This window comes from Halyomorpha halys, unplaced genomic scaffold, assembly GCF_000696795.3.
Source record: "Halyomorpha halys isolate HHAL.00 unplaced genomic scaffold, Hhal_1.1 Scaffold1145.1, whole genome shotgun sequence".
Classification (NCBI taxonomy): Eukaryota; Metazoa; Arthropoda; class Insecta; order Hemiptera; family Pentatomidae; genus Halyomorpha; species Halyomorpha halys.
Genome location: NW_027108389.1, coordinates 31,673 through 49,483, shown reverse-complemented (window position 1 = coordinate 49,483; position 17,811 = coordinate 31,673). Strand labels below are relative to the sequence as shown.

At 32.1% G+C, this 17,811-nt stretch overlaps 2 protein-coding genes across 4 annotated transcripts in view; both read right to left on the bottom strand.

The window, feature by feature from the left end:
- LOC106688512 (nose resistant to fluoxetine protein 6) overlaps positions 1 to 12,854 on the bottom strand; it is a 39,217-nt gene extending 26,363 nt beyond the window's left edge. The window contains exons 1-3 of one of the 2 annotated variants that reach the window (XM_014433007.3): positions 12,404 to 12,854; positions 2,639 to 2,823; positions 1,023 to 1,270 (exon numbers count right to left, since the gene is read on the bottom strand). In XM_014433007.3, coding sequence (XP_014288493.1) covers positions 1,023 to 1,270; positions 2,639 to 2,773 — 383 coding nt within the window. In that variant the 5' untranslated portion in view covers positions 2,774 to 2,823; positions 12,404 to 12,854. Of the gene's footprint in view, positions 1 to 1,022; positions 1,271 to 2,638; positions 2,824 to 6,979; positions 7,285 to 12,403 lie in introns of those variants that run through there. The other variant, XM_014433006.3, reaches the window with a different exon arrangement.
- A 1,432-nt stretch (positions 12,855 to 14,286) lies between these two features.
- The window catches only part of LOC106688511 (nose resistant to fluoxetine protein 6), a 30,857-nt gene continuing 27,332 nt past the window's right edge, over positions 14,287 to 17,811 (bottom strand). For both annotated transcript variants that reach the window (XM_014433004.3, XM_067046699.1), the window contains exons 12-13: positions 15,436 to 15,550; positions 14,287 to 14,526 (exon numbers count right to left, since the gene is read on the bottom strand). In XM_014433004.3, the coding sequence (XP_014288490.1) occupies positions 14,450 to 14,526; positions 15,436 to 15,550 (192 nt within the window). In that variant the 3' untranslated portion in view covers positions 14,287 to 14,449. The remainder of the gene's footprint in view (positions 14,527 to 15,435; positions 15,551 to 17,811) is intronic.

Below are 17,811 nucleotides of genomic sequence, written 5' to 3'. Positions count from 1 at the left end.
TTTTAGAATTTGAAGAGTAAAAAAAAAATAAATACAAAAAGATAAATAAATGCACCTGAACTAATATTCATCAGAAAGAAAAAAAAAAACTGCTTATCGTTGGATACTTTTTATATTTCTCTATTTCTCAATTAATTTTCTTAAAGTGGTTAACAAAGTTATTTCTGATTCTATGATTTGAAATAGTTAATAATAAACAATAGATTGACTTTGTAGTATTATATTGTAAGGATTATTAATTTTGATAGAATCGATCTTTTAAAAATAATAAAGCAAAACAAATATTTCAGAATAGGATAATGATATAAAAAAATTTTTTGCGTTTGGAACCTCCGAAATCCCGAATATCAAAACGGCGGATGAGAACGATAAGCTCCGAGGATCATTGTGACGTTATATCTGAAAAAAAAAATCCGTTCCCTAAAGTTGGATTCAGTCAAATTTTTAGTTGATTTTTTATGTTATAAAAAACAAATGTGTATTAAAAAAAATTTATAATGTTTTAATTATTCATTTCGGTATGATTAATAGAAAAAAAATAGAAGCAAATTTGCTCCTGTATCTTATATAACGCTGAAAAAAAATTGTGTTAACTGTTTATTCTTCTTAAAAAAAATATTTTTGATATAATACCACCTTTATTGCTAATTCAAGTATAAAAACTAATAATGTTAAACATTACGTTGAATTAATTAAAGAGAATTTATTGAAATATATCCTTGATTTTACTTATGAGACCACTCTCTGAAATATTTAACATTATAATAATTTACATTCAATTAACACACTAGCACAAACTGCCCCTTTAGGGAATTAACTATTTAAAATAAAAAGAAAATATACATGTTCATTAATAAACAGAAAGTCTCTCACATTTTCAACCACCACTTTGTTCCATACTACAATGCTTTTAATTTATTATAATTTTAAAATACAATCGGGATACCTGAAGTAGGAAACGGACAGGTCTCGATGTATACAGTTATAATAAATAATTGTTACGTAGGTTAAGCTGTACTCACAACACGGTCCAATCTACAGCATCGTAGGGCGGACGTTTTGCGACGTGACAGTCATTCGGGTCAACGGTGACGTTGACACTGAAGCCGACTCCAAGAATATCGAAGACGTTGTCCGGTACTGAGAAGACGCCGTTTAGTCCCTCTTGGATGACATTGGGCTTGCAGAGGCTTGGGTAGCATTGAGCCAGTGTTAGCGGGACGTAAGGACGGCCGAAGAGATCCAGCAGAGAATGTGTCTCACCATTGAGCTAAGTACAGAAAAAATGTATTTAAAATATTTAAAAATGCAGTTATATTTTAGTAGTAAGTACACTGACGGTTTGATAAATTATGCATGAACACAAATTTGACTTTAAACTGACAAAAACGGAGCTAAATTCGTTCTTTATATCTAAAATATTTTATTTATTTATTGATATTTACAACTGTATAAAGAATATAACAAGTAAATTTGATCATAATGATGTAATGATAATGATATGATACAGCATGTAGAGAAACTACCCAGTAGTAGAACTCTAAAAACATTTTACAATAAAAGGTCACGAGGCCATCTTCTTTTCAGGCGCCTCGGAGGATTGCCAGGAATGGAAGAGGAAGCAAGGTTAGAAACTAGTGGGTTTGGGTGGTTAGTGAGTGTATAATGGAAGGAATGATATCGGGTTCGGGCTTGATCGGTTACATAAGGAACATTTAGGTCTTTATGGATAGTTTTATTAGTAACAAAATAAGGAGCATTGAGGATTTTACGAAGGATTTTGGATTGTAAGGATTGAATACGAGAGGAATTCGAAGGTTTAGTGAAGCCCTAAAGCTCAACTCTGTAGGTCCAGATTGGCCTTATTACAGTCATGTAGATCAGTCTTTTGCAATGTGTTGGAAGTTTAGACCGTTTGTCTAATAAGTGCTGTAATAGTCAGAATCTGCGTGCAGTTTCCTGTCTTTTCAGTCTTGTGTGAGGGTTCCAGGTTAGTCGTTTGTCAAGATGTAGTCCAAGATAACGAATCTGTTCTACAGGGGTAAGAGCCACATTATTAAAGTATACTGTAGAGCAGTCGGCAGTTTTACGACGAAGAGTAAATGTGATTTGATGGGTCTTGTTGGGATTTATTTTTATCGTCCAATTTCGACACCGTTCTTCGAGGGTTGTGATATGGGACTGGAGAGTTTAGGATGCAATCAAAGGGTTATTACTAACTGTGAGCACACATGTGCCATCAGCATACGTGGTGAGGATAGTGTTAGTTGTTGGGATGTCAGCTGTATAGACGGTGTACAGGATGGGACCGAGGATACTACTTTGAGGAACTATCTAAAATATAAAATGTGATAATGAATTTTCGATTCTAAAGACAAAATTAGTTTTACTTGCTCCATCTATCCAAAGCCTTCTTATGTTGGGCAATGAGAAAATGAAAGTCAGCTTACAGTTTATCTTGAGATGGATTGGTTAATTATATATAATAGTTTTTGACTGGATCTTTCGTTAATTTTAAATTCTCTTAGCACTCAAAATTATAGTATATATAAATTGAATATAAGTCTTTACTAATTCACGCCAACGCTAAATATTTTTCAATTTTCGTGTCCATGTTCTATTAAAATATAATACTTACCACAATGGTCCCATTAGGAAGGTAGATACTGTTAGTGATGAGGCAATGTTGACCCGAGAATTTGGGAAGATTTGGTTGTTCCTCAGTTGGTCTCACTTTCACTTTGATGCATTGGTCGTATCCACCCAAGTCCATCAAATTACCATTTAAGATGCCAGATTGTAGTTTTGATGAGGAGTCTATCACTGGAAATCGAATATCATTAGATACTGCACACATTAGCTCTTGTTTTGAAGTAATCAGATTAACATTAAGTTAGTTATAGTTATATAATTTTATAAGTTAAGTTTAACCGTTAGATTTCAGAGATAGTACGAAGAGGAGTAAAAAACATATATATCTTATTTTTAAATAATTAATATTGTAAGAATAGAAAATGAATTAGCGGTAGTCCGAAAAAAATGGAACCATACCCGTTATGAATTAAGTAAAACATTTTTTATTGAATGAGTGATTGATCGTGTGTAATAACTAATGTAAGATGGTCCGGATGCTGTGAAATAAAATCAAATAGTCATAAACTATTTTAATTGAGCCAACGTTTCGCCCCACGTTGCAGGGCTTCGTCAGGGCTGTTTTGACAGAAGTCAAAGTTAGAGTGACGTTGATTTTGACTGAGACCCTGACTTTGAATTCTGTCAAAAGAGTCCTGACGAAGCCCTGCAATGTGGAGCGAAACATTGGCTCAATTAAAATAGTTTATGACTATTTGATTTTATTTCACAGCATCCGGACCATATTTCATTTATTTTTTATTTAAATCTGGTTCGTAGCACGCATCATACAAATTACCATCCTTCTAGATGAAATTAATCGTTCCTTATATATAATAATTTATGGGAAAATACCTTGAAACTCAAATTATCCTCTATTTGCTTAATTAGGTGTTCATTCGGACCCATTTTCAAATCCTATTGTTCTTATTACAACACTCGTTAATTTGTTAGTAACTTGAATTTCATGAAATTCAACTCTGATATATTTATTAATTTTATCGACTGTATTTCAAGTTCATTCTATTTCCCTAACTGCTAAAAAAAAGAAATTAGATTTGAAAATACACAATAAATGTATCTAAAACGTCACTTTATCACATAATGAAAGATAATTGCAGTTTTAAGAGTTTTTCATTTTCTCATAAATTATATAATCCATGCTCTGTTTAAAACGTTAAATTATTTTTCCTTTATTACGGCAATATTGTCATATATAATAATTCTATAGTGACACCACTACCTGCGGTAGTACCTATACAGGAACTACTAGAGCCCCCAAAACCGCCATGATGCAGTCACATAGCTAACACAACTATCGCACTCGTCAGGCAATCAGGCATATCATGTACCGAAATGTAAATATCTCTTGTAAATACTTTGATTGTACAAATTAATAACTGTTTCGGGTTACCTTGGATAACTGAAAGTTTGAATTGAAGGGGCTGCCATAATTTAGGCACTAGTAGCGCCCCATGTGGCCTACAGCCAAAACTCACCTCCTCCAGTGCTCTCGGTGGTGAGCAGAAGTTACCCAGGCAAGAGAGAGCCATTTTGCTTTGAAACCAGCTGTGGATTTATTCTTTGTTCAATCACCAGTAAAATCTGCCATGAGTGAGTAGATTTACTGAAGTGGTTCCTAACAGCAGAGGAGAGAGAGGCTTAGGAATGCGGGGGGAAGAAGGAAGCATGGATAGTCCACCTTGCAATAGTTAAAATTCACATCATCATAAACCACCTCATTATATCCACAATTTTCCATAGCCCAGTCATTCAAAATTAATTAAGCCTTTTAACCATAAATGTTTCATCTCGGACACCCCCTACACCACCTATAACTTAGAAAATAGAATTTTATTGTCATTTAATCATGTTTTATTTTTCAATTATGCAGTCCACTTAGAATCCAACCAGCCAACTCAAAGTGAATGTGTGCCTGGCATTTAGTTAAAGGCATACTTCATACAATAACCATATTATATGCTTTAATATTCTTAAATGTATAATTAGTATTAAAAAATATTACAATAGAATCTTTTGATCCACTAAAAGCTAACGTCTTACCTAAGGCTGACATTATTAATTTATTATAGATTATTTTTCGAAGTTTTAAATGTTTTTCTAATGCTTAAATATCTTGTGTTTCATTTCAAGCATCTGACCTCATATCAGTGGATAATAATCTTTCAATGTCCATATATCTTTATATTAATATTTGATCATTATTTTTTGTTCAATTATTGAAATTCATTTTAAGAGTACAGCTTGACATGAGTGTATCAATTCACTACCATATCATGTATATTGGTATATTGGCGATATCTCAAATACAGAGGAAAACATTTTCCAATTTAACTTGCAGGTCTTTGTCACAAGCACCCTTAATTAATTACCCTGTTGGTAATGCTTCAGATATATATATATATATTCCTGGCATAATTATCTAGTTTTTTTCCCTTTAAAGGGCGCTATATGCTAAACAGATTTATTTCCTACAAATTTGTTCCTTTTGTTGTGTGTCTACTCTTCGCAACGTTCCTGAATGCAAAGTCAAATGAAAAATTCATTTACTGTATTTTCTGATATTCGTCCAATGAAAATGTTTTAGAAGTGAGTTAAGCAAATCCGGCAACTAGGCCTTTTGGTTCTTTTTGCTTATATAAACAATTTTTTTTTGGTTTTAGTCTTATAAATACTTATTTATAATTATTTTTCATATGAACATCTTAAAAAAGGCTGAGATTCGTCGTAAATCTACCGAATATCTGGACAAACGACTAATATGGAATCCTCATACAAGAATGAAAAGACAGGACACTGCTCTCGGTACCAACTATTACAGCACTTACTAGACAAACGGACTAAACTTCGAATCAATTAAAGAAGACTGAACTTCATTACATAATAAGGCCTATCCGGACGTACGGAGTTCAGCTTTTGGTCACCCCTAAACCTTCGAATTCCTCTCACATCCAACCCGTACAATACAAAATTCTTCGTAAAATCTTCAATGCTCCTTACTCTGTCACAAATAAAGACATCCATAAAGACCCAAGAGTTTCTAACCTAGCTTTCTCTTCCATTCCTGACAAGTTTTTCTGAGCAACGATTCTTCTTGAACGTGTAGACCACTTTAGTTGCTTTTTTTATTTGGTTTCGGCTTGTAGATAGGTGTAAACCGTATTTATATACAGACTACATTAAACACGAAAACGATTTAACGATTTTGATGAAACTTAGCTCGTTATCTCCTTAACTTAGCCTTTCAACTTTTTATATATTTAGTATGAATCTTAAAAAAAAAAACAAGCAGGACTAAAATGTTATGTTAAACAGTAAATTTCATTAGAGCAAAACTAAAAAAAAAACCTAAATCGGACAAATACAGCATATTAAACGTTATACATCGGTTTTTAAATGCTTTCTGAGCATGACTGTAGAAATCAGTTGGGAATTCAAAAATTGTAAATATCATGGGGAAATGTATATTTGAAAGATAAAAAAAATTTCTACAAGGCTAAAATAGAGAAACAAATTTTCATCGAGCCAAAAATACTTGTACCGAGCAGAGTTAGACAAAAAATAGTTATTGAAAAAACTATAGTTAAAATTGTCATAGATACGACATTTATTTATTAATGATTCATTCATGAATAACAGTCGTATCCATTACAATTTTAGCTATTAGTTTCAACTATAGTTAGTTTTTACGCATCTCTGGTTTTGGGGGACCACGATGAATGACCACTGTCCTAGTCGAAATATTACTAAAGATGTAGCAAGCAAATTATGTATTGGTGGAAAAACGTAATAAAAGTCGCGTGATCGGGCACACCAGATATTTTCTTATTTACTCGAGGGCTTATTCCATATAAATGTAGAAGACTTAGGGAAGTTTTATCAAATACGTTACATCATTATTTTGGTGCTATAGTGTATGAAAAAAAAAATTGATTTTTTGAATATTGCATTGCTACTCTATTCTGTACACAGGCTTATTGATGGTTGGAACCTACTATGTACGTTATATTATAGATTTATGACATATAGATGAAGATTATATGATATAAGATATGAGCTGTATAGTTAAGAGTGACTATTGTGAAGTTCTCGAAACTGTTTCTGCTCGATATTAGTATTTGTTTGTACACCGGCTTCTGAACTAATCTGAGATAATAATATAACTTAAGAGTGGTCTGCCAATATATTTTTCGATTTGTCTATGAACAATATAGGATAGAGAATTTACTTTCTGTTTGCTTAGGTTCTATGAATGGTTGATTAGAGACTATATGTAAATAGGACATTTTGAAAAAAAACAAAACATTAAATCTAATGAATTACTCACTTGCAAGCCCCCAATTCGTTCCTATGTTTCTGAATACAGCATTCAGTCCATAAATACAAGAAACTCTGTCTTCATCTTCTGGCGAGGGATTGTCAGTCCTCTCCACGAGATCTTCCAAGACCCGAATCATCCTTTCGAGAAGTTTTGTGTAAAGGCCTTCGATGTCCGTCCCATTGCCGATTCGAACGCATCGAACCTGCCCCAAACATGAGACTAACACCACCAACAGACACAGGCGCATACTTTGAGTGTCCAGGTCCGAAGTGGTGTAGTTGCACCAAAGGACAATTATTGACTAATCTGTTAATAACAGAACACATTGGTACCGTCTTATCTTCGATACCCACTTGGTTCAAGTGTGCTCATTTTGTAAAAATCAAAGATAATTGTATTCTATTTCGATTTGATTGAAAGAAAATGACTTTTAAAAAATATGTACATCACATCGTTTGATATTTCCGAACAATTCTTACAATAGAATCAATATTATACATTTTTTATTTCTATAAATATGCTCGTACTTCAGTGAGATAAGACATCAAATAAGTCGGTGTAATTTCTTAAAGTTAATTTACTTCTGACCTATTTTATAGAATGCTTTTAATTTTAAAGTATTTTTTTAGTTTTTTTTTATTGTACAATGAAACCACTTCACAACGGACAGGTACGTATTTTCCGTTGCTGAGCGGTATCCGCTAAGCACGTGTGTTTGCTTATTAAAAATTAATATGTGCGTGCGTTTATCAAAACAAGATTTATTTATTTTGATGAATGAAGTTTATTTATAAGTGAATGGATTATGGTCCGGGTACGGTCAAAAAAACTCAAATAGTAAATGGGTACACTATTTTTATTGAGCCAACGTTTCGCCCCACGTTGCAGGGCTTCGTCAGGGCTAAAAAAGATACAAACACTTGACTTAGTTACAAAAAAAAAAAAATATAAGTGGAAAATAACAGGGGTATACAATGAAAAGTAAAATTTAATATGAAAAATTAAAGGTTGTAAACAGTAAATGAATGCGGTAATAGTAACAGAAAGATAAGAGATAAAATGAGATAAGAAATATTAAATAAAGTACAAATTATGAGATGAAAAAAGAAAAGAATAAAATCAAATGATGAGACAGAATTCATACCTGTTTTGACGGAAGCTAAGTCAGAGTGAGCCGTTTGTATTGGGAGGAGTGGGGATGGCAGTTTAGCACGCCACATAATAACGAAAATAATTTTAAAGTTAACAATGTAAAAAAAAAAATTTAATTAGGTAAACAATAAATGTTAATGTACATAATAAGATAAGGATAAGAGATATTCACAAAATTATAAAAAAATAAAACAAAATAAATTAAAAAAAAATCTCATAGATAGAAAAACAAAGAAGAAATAAAATATAAAATAATGGGATAAAATATGTGTAAGTGATCAAGAAAGCTAGTTTTTTAGCCCTGACGAAGCTTATAGTATACCCATTTACTATTTGAGTTTTTTTTTTACCGCACTCGGACCATATTCCATTCATTGATACACACGGTCAATCAACAATCTTCCAGAAGTTTATTTATATTTTTTTTTGTAATTTGAATACCAAAAACATATAAAATAGTTATTAAACATTAAAATAGTTTATTAATAAATAATTCAAAACACTATCCAAATTATAGTCTCAAAACTTTTATTTCTTTTACACGTCCAACGTTTCGGCTTTTATATAGTAATAAAAGTGTATTAATAGTGTTTAAAGAGAAATAATTTTGACTGTGGTTTTTAATGGATATTTGACTTATTAGATATAAATGTTTTGACCTGGGCAGAATAGCCTGTATGAAGTTTTTGGAATGGTTAAATTATATGTTTCATAGTGAATTGAGATTGTCCCTGAAGATGGCCGAATTGGCTGAAACGTTGGACGTGTAAAAGAAATAAAAGTTTTGAGACTATAATTTGGATAGTGTTTTGAATTATTTATTGAAAAATTGCCAGTCTCAAGAAAGAATTTTAAGATTATAAATTAAAATAGTTAATAACTATTTGTTCTTTTTTTTTACCGCAACCCTAACCATCGTCGTATATACGGTCAACTATATATACATATATAGAAAATCTAAATTGTTTGAATCTTCTGTAATTCATTTGAATTTGTTCAGGGTGCTGAATTCAATATAATGATTAAAATAATTTTTTTCCTATAAATAAAATGTTAATCTAATTTGGTTATTGTACACACCTTATTTTGGTTACAATTTCCAAGAAGGCCCGACTTCATACGTCAATGAAATTTACACCAATAAGTTGCTCCAATATGTCCACTTTTAAAGGAAAACAGTCTCGTCCACAAAGCGCATCTTTTTCTGGTCTTTCGAAAATGTGCAAAAATAAATTTTTCAAATTAAATTAAATTAAATTAGAAGTGACCGAATAAATTTAGAAAAAAATATTTCAAGAAACAAACCTACTTTAGAAAAACTTCAATTTATACACTGACTTTCGTTGGCATTGACCTGACGTTGGGGAGAAATATTTTTTGTTGGATAGTTTACTATAAAATAACAACAGCCAGTAAAAACTCACGTTTTTCCAAATGCCGAAATAACGTCTGTAAGATCAGGTCTACGGCTCGCAAATATTGTTTAATGGGAGAACCAATTACGGTGAATTCTTTTATAGGTATTTAACTTTTAGAAACCTTTCTCATCAACATAATTAGACAATTTTCATTGTTTGCCGGTTGGGAACTACTGTTCGAAACACATGGCGTATTATGTATTGGTTTGTTTTTGCCGAAAAACAACAATAACGTATAATTATAAATTAATAACTGCGGAAAAAGTTGAATGAAAATTGATTACGATTAATTAACTTTATGCCAGATTGTAAAGCGCTCTTATAACTCGTTGGAAAATTTCTTGAGTTTTATATTTGATGATCGCATAGGGATTTTTTAAGAACAAATATGCTGAAATCATTCTAGTACGGCTTTGCCAATAATCGCACCTCTAGTCAACCCGATGATATCCTTTTAATAAGGCTACAATAAGTTTATCTTCTTCTAAGTGCCTTTCAGCGTGGAGGGGCCTCTGACTACTTTGTCCACACATTTCGGTCTCTGGCAAGCATCTTCATCAGCGCCAGGAGGTAACTATACGATTCATAGAAATCATAGCCTCAGAACTGGACTGACAAATCGGAAACGACATGGCTTGGAAAAGGCCTTTAGAATAGGAAAATGGAATATAAAAACCATCAAAGTAAAGGTAGTGGAACTCGTGGAGGAGATCATAAAGTACAAGGTGAAAATTCATGGTATATCTGAGGTGAAAAGAAAAGGTATTAGGGAAATGATCTGGATAAGGAATACTCTCCGGATATTTTCAGGAGTCCCTGAAGGTGAATAGTTTTACCATTTTTTTAAAAAATACATGTGGCCCGAGTATTGTTTTTAAACTAACACTCTACTCCGTGAGGGAGCAAGGACACCTGCAACCTCGACCTCCAATCATCTCTCTTCTTAGAGTCTTTGAGACTTTATATTTTTCGCTTAATTCCTCATAGGAAAAAATATTAAACTTTACCATCTCAAAAACCAACTCAAGAGAACAAAAAATATCTTAGATCTCGTGAAAAGCTTGCACCCCCCAGGCCGGATTGATCAATGTTTAGTTAAGATATTTCAGTTTACATTACATGGCATTTCTTAGGCCGTCTGTACCTGAGGGAGTTGAGGCGTAGGACTACTTTAGAACTGCAACGGCACTGGTTGAAATCTTTTTATTTCTATGGCGGTCTCATGAAATGGAAACTTGGCCCTCACGATGGTCAGAATAGGGTGTTAACCTGTAGATAATCCTAAGTGTATCAGAAATGACCAGGAAGAGGGTCACAAAAAAAAGAAATATCTATTAGTAGTAACGTATTTTTTTTATCAGCAATATCTAAAATTGCTTACGCATCAGCTGATTCACCTCTGTATATTGATACTTGAAATGATTGATCACTGATCATCTCAAAAATTCATTTTAGGTTTTCAAATAACACGTTCATTAATTGAGGTATCTATGAAATTAATCTAAATTAACAGATAAATAACAGAAAATATTATCTAAGATAAGTTGGGGCAAGTGCGTTTTGGGGTGCGAGGCAAGAACATAACATTTTTTATTTAAGAAAATCCATGGCAATAGTGATGGTCTTGGCATACAGACGTTCAATCTTTGATGAATTTCTAATAACAATATTTTCTATTCTTGATAATTGAAGGTAGTATTAGGCATTTTTCGTGAGTCCGAAGGCGAAAGAATCCGTCCTAAGCTTTAGACTTTTCAATGACCAAATTAGTGTACTAAGAAAAAGAGATAAAATCTTGCCTGTCATCAACGTGTATGCACCGACGGAAGATAAAAATGAAGAACTGAAGGACAAGTTCTACGCCCTACCAGGATACGTCATTGACAAAATCCAAAAACATGATGAAAAAATAGTCATAGGTGATTTTAATGCCGAAATTAGAGAGCAGCCCAGTTTCGGCCTACAATTGGAATTCATGGCTTACATGCGATAAGCAACGATAATGGTGTGCGCTGCGTAATTTTAGCGGTTGCACAGAATCTAGTTGTGAGTAGTACGATGTTTGCGTCTCTAAAACATCCGTAAGTCGACATGGATTAGCCCAGAAGACAGAGAACAACAGAGACAAAAGAATCAGATTGGCCGTGAATTGATTAGTAGAAGTTATAGAAGCTTAATACTGTACATTCGAATCTATCGATGAGGAGGTTGTAACTTGGACTATGCCTTGATTCGAATATAATTCAACAAAAGGATAAGCCTTTTTATTTGTCAAATTATAGAGAGTCCTGAAACAAAGGAAGACCATAAAATAATTAACAGGATCCTGAAATACAATCAACCTTCAAGCAAGATGGTATGTGAACTAAAGTCACATAGTGTCCTAATGTTTTGTAATCCAGCCTTATTCCACATCTGTAGTATATAGAAACCAACTATCAGTAATTTCGCCTTCATAATTATTGTCGTTTTTGAGATACAGAGATCAATAAGTCTCTCAATATCTGTTAAGATACAGATGATATGGGTTTCCATTGATATGTGTAACAAATATTTACAAAATAAGCATAGAAAAAAATCCAAATCATTGCAGATGTGGGTCTGATTTAAGTGATTTCAGTTTTTCTTTGTAGAAAATTTTATTTTATTTCAAAGGAGTTTATTCTAAGAAGCTGTATAGGTTTTGATTTATTCGAAAAACTCATTTTTTCTTTTTTTTAGATAGTAGAAATAATAATTATTAATTAAATAATGTAAGTTTTAGAGATATCCGTTTTTCTCATTAAGTAAGATATTACAGAAACCTAAAGCCCACTTTCATTAGAAAGATATACAAATATATACATAAAAATGCACTCACAGTCTGGTTCCTGTTGGTATCGTGAAAGCAAATAGGTTGAAGACAGTGCTTGGTATTGAAGGCTGGTCCATTAGATCAATTCAGGTCTTCAGGTTGGACTGTGATCTTAATGCAGTCTCTCAATACTGGCTCAAGTCAACCATGTTACCACAAATTAAGCCAAACTGCAGTTTAATTGTAGCATAAAATACTCTAAATACATAATGTTATGTCAATGATTCAGTATAAAAATATAAATAGCATGTAGAAAAATAACAAAAACAATTACCTTAAAGCGGATAAAATAAATACATATTCTTCTCTCTCCTCTCCTCTTTGCCTCCTTCACTCTTAATTTCTTCGTTGGAAAGTTCCCTATCCAAAAAGTAGTCTCAATCCAACCTCTATCCTACTAACTAATTCTTAGATGATTTTTCTTTTTTATTTAATTCTGCTTGGAAATAATTTTGAGTCAGTCATCTCTCGTACTTGTAGCATTAAAATATCCTTGCTGATTAGTAAAAGTTTAACTAAATAACACGAGAATATACGACTTAAAACTTTCAGAGACAGAACAGGACTCATATAACCATGATTTCACTTTGTTTATAACAATCCTTCTAGGACTGCACTAGTTCCTTTGACGCGATTTACAACCTGCGTTAATTGCTCATACCTAAAACTAAGTATTCTTTGCGTTACGCGGCCTTTAAATACAACATTTTAGATTCTAGATTCTAGAGTTGTTGAAGGACACTCTAGGAGACAAGATAGTAACTAATAGTTGTATATAGTGTATCATAGAGTCTGTATCATTTTTCTTCATAATCACATATTAAGGTTTATCATAAACCAAACTAAAGCCGCGATTCTGTAACTATTGAATTGAGATAGTTTCAAATTTAAGATAGTCAACATTTTATGGACTAAGCTTAATAGGTAGGTATTTAATATGAATCCTTTATATAAATAGCATATCTATTCGTAAAACTAAGTGATTCGCTGTTATCCTGGAGTTATAATATATTCAGAGTAGATTTTTAATATTAATGTGAGGCATAGTACTTACTTGATATTGCCAAGTAGAGCTGATATGATTCATAAATGCGTTCATAGCATAAATACCATATTTTCTTCATCGTGTCTTCCGTCCAGTCGTCTTGATCCTTCAAGTCCTCTGGGTTGGGATCCACGGTCATGTATAAAACCACGATCATTGGGAGTACCGTCAGCCGCATCATCTTCCTGCTGTCGCACATCTGAGTCTCAACTTGGCATTAGCTTATCTAATCAGTGCCTAATATTGGATTACCATCCATGGCTTTTAGTTACTATAATTATTGGTATAAAATATATTCATGTTGATAATAAATTTTGTTGATTGTGGGCGCTCTAATGACAAATAACTTATAATTTTATTAAAGTAGTTCTCAAATATTTCACGAATTTTCAATTTAAATACCTTCAGTAATTAATAATGCAGTAGCAGTTGTGCGTTTAAACTAATAAGTCAAAAAAACTATATTGAGCAACACAATTTGTCTGGTGACAATGTTTTTTATTATACTATTTGACTTAATACAATTTAAATTTTAACAACTTATAATTTATATTAAAGAAGGTAAAAATACAATATAAGTTTTTTAGTGCAAAATTGTTGATCATAATGAGATCCTTGTTACATTTATTTTATTAATCGCATACGATTGTTTAATTCAAGGCCTAATTTTGATGAAAACAATAAGCATAGTTTTATATTTATGTATTTTTTTCTTATAAAAAGCTTTCTTAAAGAGATGCTGTATTTTGATTAAAAGTTATGAATTAAAAAACTGTTTTATATAAAAAATAAAAAAAAAAAATTATCATCAAGTAAGTAAGTTGAAAAGTAAAACAACAATGCATTATATTTTAGAATTTATTATTTATATAATATCTACAACATATATATGTACATTTTATTCAATTTTAAAAAAGATATATATAATAGGAAAATAAGTTTTTTTTTTATGGACTGAATTAAATTTATTTCTGTTAATTCTTATTTTATAATAGTGTAAAAGATCGTTATGCAACATGAAGATGTCCTTGCTCAGTAGGTGCACTTGGTCTTGGTGTTTGTACGTTTGTCGGTTTCTTTCGACCTAAAAAAAATAAATAAATCTATATAAATATTTATTTTATATTATATTTCGTTGCTAAATGAAGAAAAACCGTTTCTTCAATTTTTTCTAGATTTATCACATAATAGAATGGACCATTTATAAAAATTTAAATTAGTGGTAAAAAAATACAGGTACTAAACATGAGTACTAAATGAAAATTTTATATTGGTTGTCCTTCGTGCTGCAATCAGACAGCCCTGACGAAACCCTACAAAGTGGAGCGAAACGTTAGTTAACAATAATTATTTTTTTTACTATTTGGAGACCTTTATTGACCGCCACCCGGAATTTCTTCCTCCAATTGAAAATATTATAAGTTAATAATTAAGAAAAAAAATTAGATTTATATTTTTATAATTAAAATTTAAAAAAATAATAATTTTGTTATTCATTTGTAAACATCTTCAGTTGGGTGCTAGATCTCCTTTGGTTCGAATTAAAGGTTTATGTCAATATTTCATACTCCGTGTATGGCTCAAAATCTTGTTTTGCGACAAAGAAGCTAGTGAGCCGTTAAATTTCATTTCAAAATTTTCAAAACTCTCGAAAACAAAGGGAACCATCCCAATCGAATCCAAAATACTCTGTATGTATATTTTTAAAAATAATATGTCTGAACTAAAACTATTAAGAAGCAGGTATCATTCTTTCCATTATAAACTCCCTAACCCACTAGTTTCTAATATTGCATCCTCTTCCATTCCTGACAATCCTCTGAGGTGCTGAAAAAGAAGATGACCACGAGACCTGCTAGTGTAAAAACGTCATTAGAGTGCTACCAATGGGTAGTTCTCTACACTCCATTATAACTGAGATCAAATTTACTGAAATCTACAGTTGTAAATTTCAATAAATATTTTTTTTAAAAATATATATTAAAATCCTTACCACCTCTGCCAGGAAGCAGTATCCTCTCGATATTTAACATGGGAACTTCCACGAGTAGTGTCAATACAAGCCCCGAGAACGTGCACAATAACACATCACCTAGGAACATCTCTACCTGGAAACAGAATCCTTTAATTAGTGTTTGGATAATTAGTTCGGGTCATTAATATATATAAATCATCATTAATATTGTATTATAATAAAGATTAGTATTAAGTCAATTTTATATTATTAATTAGTAATTAATTTTCAGTTTATATTAGCAAGTCACTTCCTTATCTAACCTTGGTCTGTGGGGTACCTGCCTTCTTTGTTTTTGAGGTACTTCAATTTTATAGATATGAAAATTATTCATGCCAATTTTTATAACTGAGATTTGGCGAATAATTAAGTGCGCACGACTCATAGGTTAATAAATATAGTTGATTTTATTGTACTGTATTAAATATTAATAAAATAAAATAATTTAAATTTAGTAGCGAATGAAAAAATCGGAATACAATATTAGAGGTATTCATGATCTTTAGTTTAACATGTTAAAGCGTGTTAAATGGAAAGACTCATGTTAAATGGAGATATATATCATTCTTTTAACATGTTAAAATGATATAATATATACCATATTACATGGTCACGGAGAATGACGTCACACAACAGACCAGCTGAGCTTGTCATTATTTTGCTGGTTGTCGTGTTAGGTTACTTGCTTTTAGTTTGTGTTTTGATTGTTGTAGTATCGTTTTGGATGTTTTTATAACAAATAAAGCAATGGATGACAACAATAATAATGCAATGACAGTTGTCAATTAGCTCGCTCATGTTGATTCTTGTTCTCCTAAGTTAGAAGATTAACAAGGCACACCGTAGCCAACCCTTTACATAAATTCCACTTTTCACTCTCAGACATGTTGTAATAAACTAATTCAGTGAAAACTTATAAATAAACAATAACATGAAGTTTTGGAAGGAAAGGTTATTAAACAAGTTGCTCAAAAATCTTCTAGGAGCTCTTATAGGTATATAACATGACTTTAAATAGGGTTGCTCACAATCCTATGCTTATACCATTTAACATGGTAAAACATTTTACATTTAACACATCATGAATATCCCTATTATCAGCATTTGAATGATTTAAAATCAATTTTAGTATTTGGGAATAAATATTGTCATATTTAAATTTAGCTAATTTTGTACGAAAAACTATTTGTCACGTATATTTTGCTTAATTAGTCTAAACCTTTCGTTGCACGAACAATACATGCCGATGAAGTATAATTTAATTTTCTTAAAGGGTCTGAAGTATTTTATCTTAACGTGTTCAAAAGTTATAAACGTTTCAAATTGATGAGTAAACGATATTTTTGGCGAAGTTCCGCTATTTTTTTTAAGACCCCGTTCCTCGTTAATTCTCACATACGGTGGTTATCTAGAGGTAACCGCGTGCAGCTCCTAGCATACGCCGACGACATCGATATAATTGGGCACTCAAAAAGGTCAGTCGTAGAGGCATTCCTCTCTCTCGTGGAAGCTGCAAGAAAACTAGGTCCAGTGCTCAACCACGATAAAACCAAGTATATGATTACTGAACAACACCCAAGACATCCTGGGAAAAAGGTAGGATTTCAAAATTATCTTTTCGAGTGAGTTTCTGAATTCACGTACCTAGGATCACAGATCACTTGGAATAATGTCATCGAAGCAGATATCTAAAGAAGAATTAGCCGTGAACAGATGTTACTTTGGATTGAGGTGACATATATCAAGCACGTTAATGACCAGAAAAACAAAAATTTCTCTGTACAAAACTCTGATTTGCTCAGTTCTTACACATGGAGCGGAGACATAGATGATGTCAAAAGAACCGTATTAGAAGTTGGTCACATTTGAGCGAAAGATTCTCCGAAAGATATTTGAACCGGTGTTAGTTGGTGGAGAGTGGAGACAAAGAACAAATGAAGGGGTTTACAACCTAGCGAGCCCGACGCCGTTAGTCTTATCAAACGATATCGTCTGAGATGGGCTGGACGTGTGGCCATGATGAAGGAACTGTACAAAATAATACAATAGGTAAATATGTTGTATGTTTCATATACACTTGAAAATCGTGGGAAGGAACCATCCATCGATGGTACTTCAAACATTAATTTAAATTAGAAGGTCTCGTGGCCATCTTGTTTTCAGACGCCTCGGAGGATTATCAGGGATTGTTAAGGATGAAAGATTAAGAATTAATGGGTTAAGATGGTTAAGGAGTTTGGAATGAAAAGACGCATATCTGTTTTGGGCCAATTCTGCAACGAATGGATGTTAAAGTCTTTGTGAATGAGCTTATTTGTAAGGTAATAAGGAGCATTAAGGATTTTACGTAGGATT